Source organism: Cherax quadricarinatus, chromosome 28 (genome assembly GCF_038502225.1).
Source record: "Cherax quadricarinatus isolate ZL_2023a chromosome 28, ASM3850222v1, whole genome shotgun sequence".
Lineage (NCBI taxonomy): Eukaryota > Metazoa > Arthropoda > Malacostraca > Decapoda > Parastacidae > Cherax > Cherax quadricarinatus.
The window spans coordinates 9,746,839-9,763,347 of record NC_091319.1 but is presented as its reverse complement, the minus strand read 5'-3'; the positions used below and the strand labels follow the sequence as shown (position 1 = coordinate 9,763,347).

The following is a 16,509-nucleotide window of genomic DNA, read 5'->3' as shown; positions in this document are numbered from 1 at the left end:
CTAATATTAATGTATTTATATACTGTACAGTACATAAAAAAAGTAATTAAAAAAGCAAAAACAGTAACATAAATTTTTAACTTTTCTTGAGCTGAAATACTGTATACAGCCCCAGTTAAATTGGTTAGGTGCCAGTTTTTCCCTCAACCTCCTAAGCAAGATCATTAAAAAAGTGACAAACATTAAAGTGTACACATTGAGGTGTTTACTAGTGTCATGCTTCTTCAGTCTTCTTAAGAGATTTTTCCATTTTCTGTTTATAGTATTTCAAAACATTGTCTCTCCTTTATGAATTATTGTAGTTTTTTTTAACACTCCAGCCATCTCCCACTGAGGTAGGGTGACCTAACAAAGAATAAAACACTTTAACTGTCACTCATTCAATCACTGCCTAACCAGAAGGGTACTGACACTACAGTTCAGATGACTCCACCTCTCCTTCAGGGTGCAGGCACCGTACTTCTTTCCTACAGGAGTCATGTCCACCTGACCAGTTTTCCCTGAATCCCTTCATGTCAGATTACTCGCACTCAACCAGCATGTCAAATTATAAAACCATTTGCCTCCACTCACAACTATAATGCTTCAAAATCGAAATGTTCAAATTTCATTGCTTCAAATATTCAATTGCACTTCATACTGTAAATTGTTTACGGTAATTTTTACCACTGAACCTTTCATTACTTAGTTAATTTTAAGCCTGCCCATAATGCTCTGCATAGAAGGGGCTTTTGGCATGTACACCCAACTACTATAATTCCTTGTACAACTATGTATCATGTCCAAATAAGCTATATGAATATGAATATGTAGTATACTCACACAAGCCTATGGGATGTCCAAACCCCTAGCACTCAAAACCTCTTTTATCCCCTCCTTCCAACCTTTCCTAGGATGACCCCTACCCCTCCTTCTCTCGATCCGATATAAAATTGGTTAAATTTGGTGACTGACATAACAATAACCTAAACTGCATAAATGAATTGATTCGAGTCTCTAAAGTAAAAAAACAATGTTAGCTCTACGATAGGTTGTGGCTTCAAGGACAGTTTGGAGAGACGCCTGAAAATGATGGCTTCTAGAATGATTTTTTTAGAGGTCATTGCTGTATGGTGACCTGTCTACTTACATGGAACTTTTTATTTAGTAGGAACTTAGTGTAAAGCTAACATTATTAAAATGATTTCAACTACAGGAGACATCATACAGTACTTGATCAATGTTAACAAAAATCTTGTAATATTAGGGCAACTATGTTTCATGGTTAGTTGTTAAAGAAGCATAAACTGTAATATAAAACCATACACTGCCACATCTACCTACAGGTGGTCTTTATAATGCAAAAGGCAACATAAAATATTACTGAAATTATATAAAACTCTAACCATAAAAATGTCTTAAAATGTGTTATTTCTAGCCTATTTTTACTTGACAGTACAATACAGTATTAACTCTGACTGTTACAAGCCCCTTTCTGAAGCTGTCATATTGTCGAAAATATTTTGGAAAAAAGCAAAATTATTTTTTCTTATGAAATGATAGAGAATCTTTTCCTGATGGTAATAACACCAAAAGTACGAAATTTTATCAAAAACTTACGGAATTACGCTCCTGCGAAGTTGGCGATCTCGGCGATATATGTATAAGTATCGGCCATTTCGCCGAGTTTAAGCCCTACTTTTAGCCAATTCCATTGTTCCAGTCGACCAAGCTCATAGCTATTTCTTTAGAACTCCATTTTTTTCTATTAACTGAGTACAAGAAACCACCCATTTACCAATTTCAACTACCCAATAAAGTGGTCAGAAATTGGCAATTTGGCCAATTTCACGCAAATTAAAAAAGATGCCAATTTCAAAATAGGGTCCAGAATATACAATGCAGACATTCTTGGCACTAAAATAACATATCATATGTTCATTAGTCACATCTCTAAGCCACCCTTATATTACTCTTGCTTTCTATTTTGATTCTTTATTCACACAAAAAATTGAAGATTTACTGTTATGCAGACTACTGCATTATTGTAAAAATGGTATAAATAATATCAGTGCACTAGTGAAAGAATATCAGACTCCCCAGTTGATGTGTATTGGACGTGTGGTGTGATTTGCCTTCTCTTGAACATTGGTAAAAATCGAACATTTCCTCTACTTTGTGCTCAATTTCAAGGTCGTTTTCATTGTGAAACTAATCAAAATCATCTCTATTTCTATAATATGCTTTCCATTCTATCAAATAAGACCAAGAAAACGAGAATACAACCATAAATACTATACGAAAATATACCTCAAATTCGGCGTTTTAATCCAAAAACATGGTCGGAGATTTTTTTTTGCCATTAAGCGCTGCATGCTGCAGGATTTTTTTTATATTGTGCACACTGACCACACAGACCCCTTCTCTCACATGTGGGCCTACCAGCTTTCTCCTGCTTGATTTGAACCCGCTAGAATTATTGAGTATACATATATACGTCCAAAACACTGGCTTGTAAGACGTATATATACGGCCAAAACAGTCAAAGGGTTAAGCCTACCTGAATTGTGTTGCAGATACAAACAATACCTATCAAACAATTTCTAAATTATGATTTTCCTAGAAAATAAAAGAATTTATAACTGCCAAGAACAGACAAAAACAAAAACAAAAAAGACCTGTACTAGTCTTCTGTATTATACTGTGCTAAGTTATAATTAACATTTCTTCTTTCAATAAACTGGCCATATCCTACCGAGGAAGGGTGGCCCAAAAGTAAAAATGAAAGTTTTTTCTTTTAAATTTAGTAATATGTACAGGAGAAGGGGTTACTAGCCCCTTGCTTCCAGCATTTTAGTTGCCTCTTATGACATGCATGACTTATGGAGGAAGAATTCTGTTACACTTCCCCATGGAGATAAGCAGAAATAAACAAGAACAAGAACTAGTAAGAAAGTAGAAGAAAACCCAGAGGGGTGTGTGTGTGTATATATATGCTTGTATATGTATGTGTAGTGTAACCTAAATGTAAGTAGAAGTAGCAAAATGTACCTGAAACCTTACATGTTTATGAGACAGAAAAAAAACCCAGCAATCCTACCATCATGTAAAACAATTACAGGTTTCTGCTTCACACTCACTTGGCAGGATGGTAGTACAGTACCTCCCTGGGCAGTTGCCATCTACCAACCTACTACCTAGGATAATTAACATTAAACTTATTATATCAAACTGAATAAATATACAAGGAATGGATGGTTTCTGAAAGAATGTATGCAAATCAGTATTTATTGTTTGTACACTGCACTCCACTTATCAAATATTCCAAGAATTATGAATATACAGACTGTGGTTTTTACTTGTACGTATGTAATAAAAATTTCTAGTTTGCAAAGCATTATCCCTGAAGATGAGCCACAATTTGGAGAAAGAATGTTGTCAAAAATTTCTTCTCAAAATTGTGGATGACTTGTGCTTTTTCATGAATAATACTCTGTGGCACCTTTATAACCAGACTTGCAAATTGACTCTTTAAGCTTATAAATACAATCTATGCAGTACAGTACAGAATTCTGTCATACTCTGCCCTACGTCATTGGTTCCAAGAGCCGTGATATATGTACAACATGCCTTACAAACACTGCAAAATTAGTGTAAATAACATGCGAAAGAATATAACTAAGCCTCTCCTCACTTAATGACTGAGTTCCGTTCCTAACTATACTGGTAGTGAGTCTGTGTAACCATCTTTAAATAAATGTCACCTTTGCACCATTTATAACATTTCTAGTATATTTTTAAAATACAGTAGTGTAATACTGTAATAAACAGAATTCAGCTCTAATATAGAACATTACTTAGATTTGCCTACTGGTTGGAGAGCTGGTCATAAAGTGGTTGGCGAGCATGTTGTTAAGTGAGGAGACTATATTGCTAAACCTTAAAGAACACTTAAAACACATTTTAGTCATATTTTTTAAAGAATAATTAACACAATTAAAAATAATATGACCTAGGTGACATTACTGAGTGACGTAAAGTCGGACGTAAAAGACTTTCTTCAACTTCTTGACAGCAACTGATTTATTCTTTGATAATCCTTCCTTTAGCACTCCTCACAGCCCCTCCTAACTTTACCTTTATTGTCATCTCTACCCTTATTTATCCTTAGATCCTGCATCAATTCCTACACTGCAGTGCTGTATGCTGGTAGGTTTAGCACTTTTCTGATTATAATAATAATAATCACTGAACTGAGATTTACTCTAGAAAAGTGGTGTGTGAATTTGACATAGGCCAAAATGACAAAGTGGGGTATGATTATATTGTGAAAATACATGAAAGCTAATGTAAACAAGACATGCTGCTAAAGCCGCTGGTATGCAAGGCTGGTATGCAAGGATATATTATACAAATACAATACACCATGCCATATTTAAATACAGTATCAGCAAAATTAGTGGGCCTAAAGACTGTGAACCTCATAATTATACTTGAAAATAAAATGTATAGGTATATTTTAAAAAGGGAATTTACAAAGAGCAGAAATTCTTGATACTGACAACACCACATACATATATATAAAACAAAAATTCATCCTATGTACTTTATGAACATAAGAAAAACAACTAAATAAATAACTGAAATTAAATAATTTACAAATATAAACTATGTATATGTAAAATTAAGTATTACATATACAAAACTATACAGTGCACTTATATAAAGTACAGTATATAAAATATACAGGAAAATATATATACATTAAAATATACAGTAGACTGCTTTATAAGTAAAATTTCCACGTAATACTCCAAAATATAAAGATCTTCGTATTATGTTATACACTGGATACAGAAACTATACAGAAAGCTTAAAAGCTTATGCTGACATTTTAAGCAGATTACTTACTATCAATGAAACTCAAATTTTACTACTGTGAAGAGGAACAATGTATTTTGTCTGTCTCACTGATATTATTACAAAATAGTGAACAGTAGAAAGAGCAATTATTTGTACGTACATCATTTTCTGTGTAAAAAAAAATGGTAATTTAGGATTTATGTATTTTGTAATTTAACTGTAATTAAGTGGCTAATTTGCCTAGCTACACATAAGCTGTGACTCACTCCTAGAGTATAATAGTAATTATTGTAACATATATACTGTACTCAAAAGTCAGCTGATATACATCTCCAAAATAATTTTGTATGTACTGGTACACAATTATATTACATGCATGGTGAGAGAACGCTTAACACTTAGGGGTCATACAGAAATGGGAAGCAATGAGGATTCATCCAAGGAAAGAGAAGAGGTCAAATTCCTTGGATCAAGAACCCCTCACCATCATCAGGGGACCTTTCTTGCAGGGACAGATATGTGATGTTCACTACCCGTAATACCAAGGCTCAATCCAGACACAGATTAAATCATTCTGTTTTTTTTTTTTCAAAAATCAGTCAATCCGATACATGAAAACCACAATTATGGCAATATTGTGTGAATTACCTTTATAGTAATTTACGAAGCCTGTGTAAAAGTCTGAATGTCACACAGCACATAATATAGTTTATTAAAAGTTGAGAGTTTCACTGTAAGCAAAAGCTAACTTACAATTTTCAGTAAAAGAGCTTACTATAATGATGAAATTTTTTTATAAGTTAATATGCAATCGCACAAAAAGGTGCATATCACGATACTGAAAATACAATGTCAAAAGTGAAAAAGACACTGTTGAAGCCTTAATTCAATATATAAGTTAGCTGGACATGAATGCAGAAACTTGAAGAGCTTCAGTGCCCAAGAACAGAAAAAGAAGATGCAGAACAACAACTTTCAGAGATGTCGTGAATCTCAATTCCCAGGTCTGTTTATGTATGCCAATAACTTTTTTTTTTTTTAACACACTGGTCGTCTCCCACTGAGGAAGGGTGACCTAAAAAAAAAATTATCTTTACATGTAGTAATTTATAGAGGAGAAGGGTTACCAGCCCCTTGCTCCTGGAATTTCAGTTGCCTTTTATGACAGACATGGCTTACAGAGGATTCACTAATAACTTAAATTAAATAATAAATTATAATAAATCAAATATATGCCAAACTAGGAACTTTACTTAAATATAATTCATATATTAACATTTATTAGGTGTATTTGTAAGGTTTGGGTGATTTATAAGTAAACTAAATATATAAAAATATTAATAAATAATACAGAGTATCCTGTATCAACTGCTTATTATACTATTCAATTCACTAATAATTATAAATTGCTTCTATGAGTCATAATTATATCACAATAATTTTACTATCACAGAATTGTTCCAAAACAGATGTCTTCACAATACTCTACCAAATCTTTAAGAAAGTTAAAATTTTTTATCTGACAAGTACCAATAAACATACACACAAAACTAGTTAATTATATCTACATTATTGAGACCCCTAGTTTGTTTTTATTACACTATTAGGGAGGGATGGAGGAGTAAATTTGTGTGGGTCATACAGCACCTGGGAAAATGGGAGGTAATCAGGTTTGATCTGAGGAAGAAAATAGTGGCAATTCTTTGGATCAAGAGCTTTTCACCAGCATCAAAGTATCCCTTGAACTGACTCTTGGTACAGTAAAAACTAAAACTCACAGCATACTATAACTATTCCTTCTACAATTTAAAGGCCCATATCTCATGCCCTCTCTCCTTAATGCAGTGGATACCTTTACTAATGGCAATATTTTATTCTTGTAGGGCCTTTAAATCAGTAACAAAACCTCAAGGTGGGAAAAACATTATTATTAATAAAAGTATCCACTGCTCTGAAGTCTCATGTACCTCACCTTGTTGATGTACTCAATTTTACCTTTACAAATTTCAACTACTAATATTTTTGAAACTGTTAAGGACTACAACATATGACACAATGCTAAAGCACATACCTACTAATTTTGAAGCGATTTTTCTAAGATCACGTGAGAGATCAATCTCAAACACTTCCACACTTCTATAAAAATATAAACTATTATTAGATCTTAAAACTCTAACTAGAGGACTACATGGCTAAAATTCATACAGTACTGTATATAACATTACTCTAAGGCACATACACACCAATTCTGAAATAATTTCATAAGAGTATTGTAAAAATAACCCAAATCACATTTCTCAATAAATAAATAAATAAATAAATATATATACTATATACACGAGTGAATATGGTATCACGAGGGCCACATGATAAGTAGAAAAAACAACTGAGCCCCTGTAGAAAAATAAAATCTTGGTGCGGATTGTGCAAATACAACTTTAAAGCCTTAAAAAATGTGATAGTAAAAATGCACTAGGAGGTTTGAGGCGATGTTTATGTCACAAATTGCTTGTGCCACCATATGGTTACAAGGGTGAAGAGCAAAACATTGTATAACAGTTTTAATGTAATTGCATATGCAGTATTTGAATTTTTTCTAAACACATTACAGATATTAACCATAAGCAAATCCTTCCACCCCTATACACCATATAAAAATATGCCAAACTGTATATGTAAAGTAATTGCAAAATCACATTATGCTGTATAATTCTAAGGCAGGAGACCTCAACCTGTTTTAAACTGTAAAGCCAATGTGAAAACACAAAAGCAAGTTCAGTAAATTATAAACGAACTAGAAAATGACAATATTTTTTCTATGATCACAATGCATACACAACATTTAAAAGAAACAAAATAAAAACATAATACTTATTGATAATTTACTACATGACTTTGATATTTTAAAACGAATATCTTTCCCTGATGATCATAATATAGGATAAGGAACAGTTTGCAAACAGTTCTTGAGATGGGAATCTGTAAGTCTTGACATGTAACTTGAGCAGAGACTCACAAAACTAGATTGATTTATTGTATTAATAATCTTTAGAAATGTTTAACACTGGAAATACAAATCACTACTAGTGCTGTTTTCTCTCTTGTTCAGCAGAATGCACCTCTTCATAGGTAGCATTGAGCCAGACAACAGCCAGGCGTAGAGGTGGGGTAGAAAAGATTGGATACCCAAGAGGAGGATCTGCAGCTTGAATAGTTAAATTACGTAACAGACCTGGCTGAGCCTGTAAAAAAAAAAAAATTAATTTGAAATAAAAACAATTGTCATCAACATCCTAAAGTGAAATGTCTCATGCATGATCCTCTTGTTGTAATTATTTCTCAAAAAGGTGGAGCAACTTTCACAAATCTAATTTTGGGCTCTGCATTTTCAATCACAAATTATAAAAACTGATTAACAATTACAGACTTTGGGTAAGTTAAACAACTGGTTATAATGCCTCTTATTGTTGTGATAAAGGTCTAACTTCAGGATGCAGCTACTATAAGCCTTACTGTCAAAGCAACCACCTTTAAGTTACTGGAGGAAGAGGTACTTTGATGCTGGAAAAGGGCTCTTGAGCCAAGGAATTGGAATTACTGTCCCCTTCCTTAGATCAGCCATGGTTACTTCCCCTCTCTTTCCCAGGTGCTGTATTTATCATCATTAAAGGTACAGTGCTTCCCTATGAATATAATAATAATAATAATAATAATAATAATAACAGATGGGAAACTGATTAGCCAAACTGGAATCCTGGAGGTGGTAAATACAGCATTTGCACTCTGGAGGAGTGGGAGGTTCTGCAGTTCAAAGAATCATTTGAACTGTGATGTCTATTCACTTCTGGCAAGAGAGCTAGTGAATGAATGATGGTGAATGTGTTTCTTTTTTCTTACTATCCTACTTTATTAGGAAATGGCCAGTGTGATGAATTATTTTTTATCTCAACGGCCATATACCACCAAGGCAAGTTGACCCAAAGAAGAAAACACATTCACCATCATTCATTCAATCACTGTCTTTCCAGAAGTGTGCTGACATCAAAGTTCACATTACCCTCTGACTTCCCACATATTCAATGAGGCTTCCTTGCATACAGTATTGTATATTTAACATGTGGTGCTTATAAATATGGCACAGTACCAATGAACATGAACACCTGCCACGTGTACCTGTATGGAGTATCGTTCATCATCGTCGTTGGTGAGGTATAGCAGCTCAGCAACCAGAGATGCCCACAGACCTCTTACAGTCTCACACCCCAGTCGTCCAACAGCTATATCTGCTTCCCCAAGGGTCAAAAGATGTGATGTGTATACACCCTAAAAAAAAAAAAATCTTAAGTGTCTCAAAACATAGAACTGTTGCAATAAGAATTTGTTATTCAAACTCTAAGACACACCTCCCTACACAACTGGGGCCTTTCTAATACAAATTTCAGTCTATGAATGGCTCCATATTTTAATAGTAACACTTTTTCACACACAATCCCATCAGCTTAGGAGCACTATCATAATAAAGAAGATTCATTATTAACCCCAGAGTGTCAGTAACCCAGCAGTATAGTCTATTTCCACAGGGGTCCTTAACACCCTTCCCTAGGATGTGACACAATTGCAAGCAAACACCCAGTCAAACACTCAAAGTGCTTATTCACTGCTAGAACAGGAAAATTTGCCTGTATATCTCATCCTTGCCCAGAATTAAGCCTAGGTCAATCAGATGAGTCAAACCATTACAATTTCACTATTACACAGCAGCATTACCTGAAGGTGCTCCATAGCTTCTTGCCCTCTTACATTTACTTTTTAGTGTTTGTAATTTTCTAAATCTAAATTTATGTTATTTCCTTATTACTGCATATTTATCTGATACACAGGCTTAGCAGTATAACTAAAAATATTTACAAAGCATCTTTGTGCAAGTGAACCACATTATGTAAAAAGGCAATATAGGACAAGAACAAGCACACAAAGTGCACACATTTTGTAAATATATTCTTGCTCACTAAGTAGATATCCTAGTCTTTTATCTGTTCTGAATTGTTTGTAAAGAGTAATCTGCATTTGTCTAGTGCTTAGCAGACAGAGAATTGATTCTTCACCACTCCTTGCGTTTGATGGCCCAGATGGGTCCAGTACTTCGTATAAAGCTGATGAGAACAAGAAAGATTAGATATCAGATTAAAGGGAGGGAGTATGGAAGAAGTGAGAGTACATATCTGGATATTTGGAACTGGAAGTGTAAACAGATGGGTCTACGAAAGATGAGGAGAACAACAAAATAGATGAGAAGGAAAATGGTAAATGGAGTGTTGAGGAATCTGTGGCAAGAAAGATGATTCTTTTTGGAGGCAAAAAGAAAATACCAGAGTATAGTGGTACCAACACTGTCTATATGGATGTGAGGCATCATCTTTAAACATTGCAGTAAGAAGGTGGCTGGAGGCAGTGGAGATATGTGTGAGAGCAGTGTGTAGTGTAAATATTATGAAGATAATTCAGTGCATAGACATTAGAAGGCCATGTGGGGATATGAAAGGTATAACTCAAAGAGCAGAGAAGGATATAAGTAAGTAGGCAAGTCATTTAAAAAGGATGAAGAATAGAATGACCAAAAGGGTGTATAAATAGAGGGTGAAATGAAAGAGAGGTATGGGGTTGGAGGAAGAAAAAAAGATACAATGGCAGAGAGGACCATAATTGAGACATCTTGCCTGTGGAACAGGCCTCTTCAGTTAGTGACTCAAGAAAGATCCTTCATGCAATTGTGTCTAATTTCTCTACTTGTCACCTTTGTTCCATTTGTATCCAGGGGTAGGTGTTGTCCCAGAGAGGGTTAGAGAGAGGGTGTGAGGGGTTTCAAGTGGCAAGGGGTTGAGAATCCCACAGGCATGTACGAGTGTATTAAATCGGAGTGGAGACAAGTAGCTCTTAGGATTTGACATGCTGTTGCTGTGCAAGCAAGGTGCTATTTATGAAGGGATCCAGTGACACTGGTTAGCTGGATTTGAGTCCTAGAGGTGGGAAATACAATGCCTGCACTTTGAAGGATAGGAGGGGATGTTGCTGTTCAGAGGGGTATTTAAATTGTAATATCTGAGTATTTCTGGTTCAATGAATCAGAAAGTTGGTGACTGTGTTTCCTCTTTTTTGGGGGAATCACCCTACCTCAGTGGTAAATATAAATATAATAATTTAAATAGTAATATCCTTTTTTTGTACAGTCAGTGCTGAAGAATATTAATTAACAGAATGGAAATATATGGAAGACACTTCGTTAACCCTTTCAGGGTTGAGAGGCCTCTCCTAAACATGTTCTCAGGGTCCAAAATTTTTCCAAAAAAATAAAAATTATTTTTTTCTTATGAAATGATAGAGGATCTTTTCCTGATCATAATGACACCAAAAGTATGAAATTTGATGGAAAATTTATGGAATTATGCTCTCGCGAAGTTAGTGGTCTCAACAATGTTTATGCATCGGCAATTTCACTCATTTTGAGCCCTATTTTCGGCTAATTCCAATGTACCAGTCGACAAAAATCATAGCTATTTCGTTAGAACTCCATTTGTTCTATCAAATGAGTACAAGAAACCAGCTAATTACCGATTTCAACTATCCAGTAAAGTGGTCAGAAATTGGCAATTTTGACAATTTCTCACAAATTTCAAAAATTGCCAATTGAAAAATAGAGTCCAGAATAAACAAGAAAGACATTCCTGGCACTAAAATAACATTTTCTCTGTTCATTAGTCACATCTCCAGGCCCCTCTTACATTTCTTTTGCTTTCCACTTTGAACTTTTATTCTCACAAAAATAGAAGATTTACTGTTATGCAGGCTACTGGATTAGTGTAAAAGTGGTATAAATAATATCAGTGCATTTGTGAAAGAATATTAGACTCATCAGTTGACGTGAATTGGATGCATTGCATTATTTGTTTACTTTTGAACACTGGCAAAAATCGAATATTTCTGCTACTTTGAGCTCAATTTCAAGGTACTTTTCATTGTGAAACCAATCAAAATCATCTCAGTTTCTGTAATATGTCTTCCATTCTATAAAATGAGACCATGAAAACGGGAATAAAACCATAAATACCATATGAAAATACACTGCAAAATCACTGTTTTAAACGAAAAACACAGTATGAGTTTTTTTTTCTCATTATACACTGTGTGCTGCAGGATTTTTTTTATACTGTGCACACTGACCATGCAGACCCATTCTTTCATATGTAGGCCTACCAGCTTTCTCTCGCTACATTTGAAGGTGCTAGAATTTACGCGAACTAGTATGGCACCAACCCTGGCATGCAGCTGTACTAGTACGACACCAACCCTGAAAGCGTTAAAGAAGGTAAACTGCAGTTATTGGAAATTATTTTGAGAAACAAGTGTTTAATCTTTCTTCTTTCAACACAGCAGCTGTCTTGCTAGAGAGGTGCTAATACTGTATACAGGGTCTCTGAATTGAAGGAGTCTGTGGAGACAAAGAACTTTGTCCTTGGAGGCAAAGAGGGGAATGTATGAGAGTATAGTTTTACCAACGCTCTTATATGGGTGTGAAGCATGGGTGATGAATGTTGCAGCGAGGAGAAGGCTGGAGGCAGTGGAGATGTCATGTCTGAGGGCAATGTGTGGTGTGAATATAATGCAGAGAATTCGTAGTTTGGAAGTTAGGAGGAGGTGCGGGATTACCAAAACTGTTGTCCAGAGGGCTGAGGAAGGGTTGTTGAGGTGGTTCGGACATGTAGAGAGAATGGAGCGAAAAGAATGACTTCAAGAGTGTATCAGTCTGTAGTGGAAGGAAGGCGGGGTAGGGGTCGGCCTAGGAAAGGTTGGAGAGAGGAGGTGAAGGAGGTTTTGTGTGCGAGGGGCTTGGACTTCCAGCAGGCATGCGTGAGCGTGTTTGATAGGAGTGAATGGAGACAAATGGTTTTTAATACTTGACGTGCTGTTGGAGTGTGAGCAAAGTAACATTTATGAAGGGGTTCGGGGAAACCGGCAGGCCGGACTTGAGTCCTGGAGATGGGAAGTACAGTGCCTGCACTCTGAAGGAGGGGTGTTAATGTTGCAGTTTAAAAACTGTAGTGTAAAGCACCCTTCTGGCAAGACAGTGATGGAGTGAATGATGGTGAAAGTTTTTCTTTTTCGGGCCACCCTGCCTTGGTGGGAATCGGCCAGTGTGATAACAAAATAAAATAAAATAAAAACAGAATACATAAAAAAAAATTATGCTAGACTTAAAATTATAATATAAAATAATAACACTGTCTTTCAGAAGATTCAGTTTCTTAATCTTGTATTAATGACCAAAAACATTATACATACCTTAACAGAATTGTAGCCTAAAGAAAAAAGATTTGACGTCTCCATCCTAACTGCATCTACCCATGAGTGTGGCCATTTGTTTTCCACATTATGCAAAATGTGTCTACGAGCAGCATCTGGAGACAGGCCTGAGTGAGAGTGAGTATTATCACTCACTCTGGCATCAGGTCCAAGGTACCAATTTTGGGTATAATCTTCCATAGTTGAATGAAGCTCTGCCCATCCAGTCATTCCTCCAATTAATGTATGGTCAAGTGCAAGTTTAACACCAATTCTGCAACAATATGTAGTGTTAAGAAATCTTCATTAGGCTGAAAAATGTATCAATTTAGACAAGATTCATTAGCACAGAGAATACTATTAAAAATAACATGTGAAAATTAATCAACTTTTAGTGGTCAATAATGGTTGAAACCTTACAATGTTTACAAACAAATACAACTAAGCCTACTTGTATACACTTGTACGTTGAAGTTTCAACACCAACATTTTAAGCCCAAAAAATAGGGGATCGACCTATTCATAAATAATACTTTTAAGAGGCTGAAACTGTTACATAAAGGGCCTAGTATGTGTGGTGCATGAAGGACAAAATCACACTCAGTAACCACATTCTATCTTAAATGTACAAATACAACCGATGATACCCAGTACAGTAGAAACCCCTGTATAAGTGGACTCAGTATCTGCAGTTTCAGTTATCCATGGTTTACCCTTAATTTTGCTTAATAATGGCTCCAAAGTGCAAAAGTAGTGATGCTGGCAGTTCTTCAATGCCCATCAGTGAAAAGTGCTAATTCTAGACTTTTTTTTTTCAGCAAACTGGCCGTATCCCACCGAGGCAGGGTGGCCCAAAAAGAAAAACAAATGTTTCTTTTTCAATTTAGTAATTTATACAGGAGAAGGAGTTACTAGCCCCTTGCTCCTGACATTTTAGTCACCTCTTACAACACGCATGGCTTACGGAGGAAGAATTCTGTTCCACTTCCCCATAGAGATAACAGGACATAAACAAGAACAAGAACTAGTAAGAAAATAAAAGAAAACCCAGAGGGGTGTGCACATATATATATGTGCGTACATATATGTGTAGTGTGACCTAAGTGTAAGAAGAAGTAGCAAGACGTACCTGAAATCTTGCATGTTTACGAAACAGAAAGAAGACACCAGCAATCCTATCATCATGTAAAACAATTACAGGTTTCCATTTTACACTCACTTGGCAGGACGGTAGTACCTCCCTGGGTGGTTGCTGTCTACCAATCTACTACCTAGGAATTCTAGACTTATTCTGCATAATTTTTAAATTAAACTTTATCTTAGATATGTATGTAAAAGGAAAATAACTTATATTTAGGGTTCACTACTATCCACGGTTTCAGGTATCCACGATAGGTCTCAGAACATATCCCCTCCAGATATGAGGGGGACTACTGTATATTTATTTATGCCACCCTCTTGCATTTGTTTGTTTACAAGAACAAGAGATACCTACGTAGTAGGTTGGTAGACAGCAACCACCCAGGGAGGTACTACCATCCTGCCAAGTGAGTGTAAAACGAAAGCCTGTAATTGTTTTACATGATGGTAGGATTGCTGGTGTCTTTTGTCTGGCTCATAAACATGCAAGATTTCAGGTATGTCTTGCTACTTCTACTTACACTTAGGTCACACTACACATACATATTTTTTTTTTTTTTTTTTCAACAAGTCGGCCGTCTCCCACCGAGGCAGGGTGACATATACAAGCATATATATTCACACCCCTCTGGGTTTTCTTCTATTTTCTTTCTAGTTGTTCTTCTTGTTTATTTCCTCTTATCTCCATGGGGAAGTGGAACAGAATTCTTCCTCCGTAAGCCATGCGTGTTGTAAGAGGCGACTAAAATGCCGGGAGCAAGGGGCTAGTAACTCCTCCTCCCGTATAAATTACTAAATTTAAAAAGAGAAACTTTCGTTTTTCTTTTTGGGCTACCCCGCCTCGGTGGGATACAGCCGGTGTGTTGAAAGAAGAAAGAAGAATAAGAGATAATGGCTGAAATGGTGCCAAGTTGACCACAGTTTCCATCTCAAGACTAAATACGTACGTATTTTATTTAGCATTTCAAACAGTTTATTATTATGCAATGCAAATAATTATTGCACAGGATAATGTAATAATAATAAAGGCAGAATTGCTTACAATATGTTAGATAAAAAGACACAGGTGCAACTAATGTGACATTTTACATAGGCAATATTTTGCTCTCCAGGAGCTTTGACAAGCCATTAACAGTTTGACAAAGCTCCTGGAGAGCAAAACTTTGCCACAATAGAAAGTCACATTAGTTGTGCTTGTGTCCTTTTACCGAACAGGACAATGTAAATCAATATTATTGCTTACATGTTTATTGTGGGAATGGAGTACTGAAGGTAAATGCATGAGGAGAGAGGGTAAGGAGAGGAAAAAAAAGGGTGTCACTCAACCTTACCCCTGTCCATTCAACCATGCCCTACTACCTACCAACCACTAATACCTGCTCAAAGTGCATAACTGGACTTGCTGCAGTGCACCACAATTCTTATGCTATAGTTGGGTGAGAGTTGGACCTGCCTAGCATGGGCCAGCAGGCTTATTGCAGTGTCCCTCTACTCTTAAATTCTTATGTAAATGGATGGGTATGACCAGGACCTGCTTATCAAAAGTAGGTTTAGTGCAGTACTCCTCTATTCTTATGTTTATCAAATGTTTGGGTTGACTATTGTTTTGTATTTGTCAATATTATTTTTATGGTTTTGTAATTTTTTCTAAGTTTCAGCTAAAATATTTTTGCATCTGACCCACCTGACATCTTGTAGAGTTCCTCAAAAACTAGGGCAGACTTATACTGAAGATATATGAAAAATTAAGATTTAAAAAAAAAAAAAAGCTAAGAAGGTCAACCTACATATGCTGTCATATATTATTAGAGTACATACTGTAAATGTTATTACCAGAAACTGGAACATTTCCTCACCTGAATGCTGTAAGTACTAATTCATATAAAATCTGCTTGCTTACAAGCCACTCAAGAGCCATAGACCAGGACAACTCTCCAATAAAGGTCTTGTATACTTGAGCTGTTGTTGGAGTAACACTATCAGCTCCCAGGACAATCAAGTGACAAGTACCAATAAGCAGCCTGTGGAATACAAGATATGATAATACAGTAGTAATGATAAACCTAAGGTTTATGTCAGCTTCATTGTTTTATTATTATTTTCCAAGAAGAGACGATGGGGGGCAGGGGGTTGCCATAATGCTGGGGAAGAATGCTTGATTCAAGAATTGGAACTATTAAATCTGATTAC

The 16,509-nt window shown here is 35.7% G+C and overlaps 1 protein-coding gene across 3 annotated transcripts in view; it reads right to left on the bottom strand.

Moving 5' to 3' along the window:
* Nucleotides 1-6,105: 6,105 nt before the first annotated feature.
* The window catches only part of LOC128693154 (pecanex-like protein 4), a 104,738-nt gene continuing 94,334 nt past the window's right edge, over nt 6,106-16,509 (bottom strand). For all 3 annotated transcript variants that reach the window (XM_070089385.1, XM_070089384.1, XM_070089386.1), the window contains 4 exons: nt 16,176-16,340; nt 13,180-13,453; nt 9,016-9,165; nt 6,106-8,084 (listed from right to left, as the gene is read on the bottom strand). In XM_070089385.1, the coding sequence (XP_069945486.1) occupies nt 7,926-8,084; nt 9,016-9,165; nt 13,180-13,453; nt 16,176-16,340 (748 nt within the window). In that variant the 3' untranslated portion in view covers nt 6,106-7,925. The remainder of the gene's footprint in view (nt 8,085-9,015; nt 9,166-13,179; nt 13,454-16,175; nt 16,341-16,509) is intronic.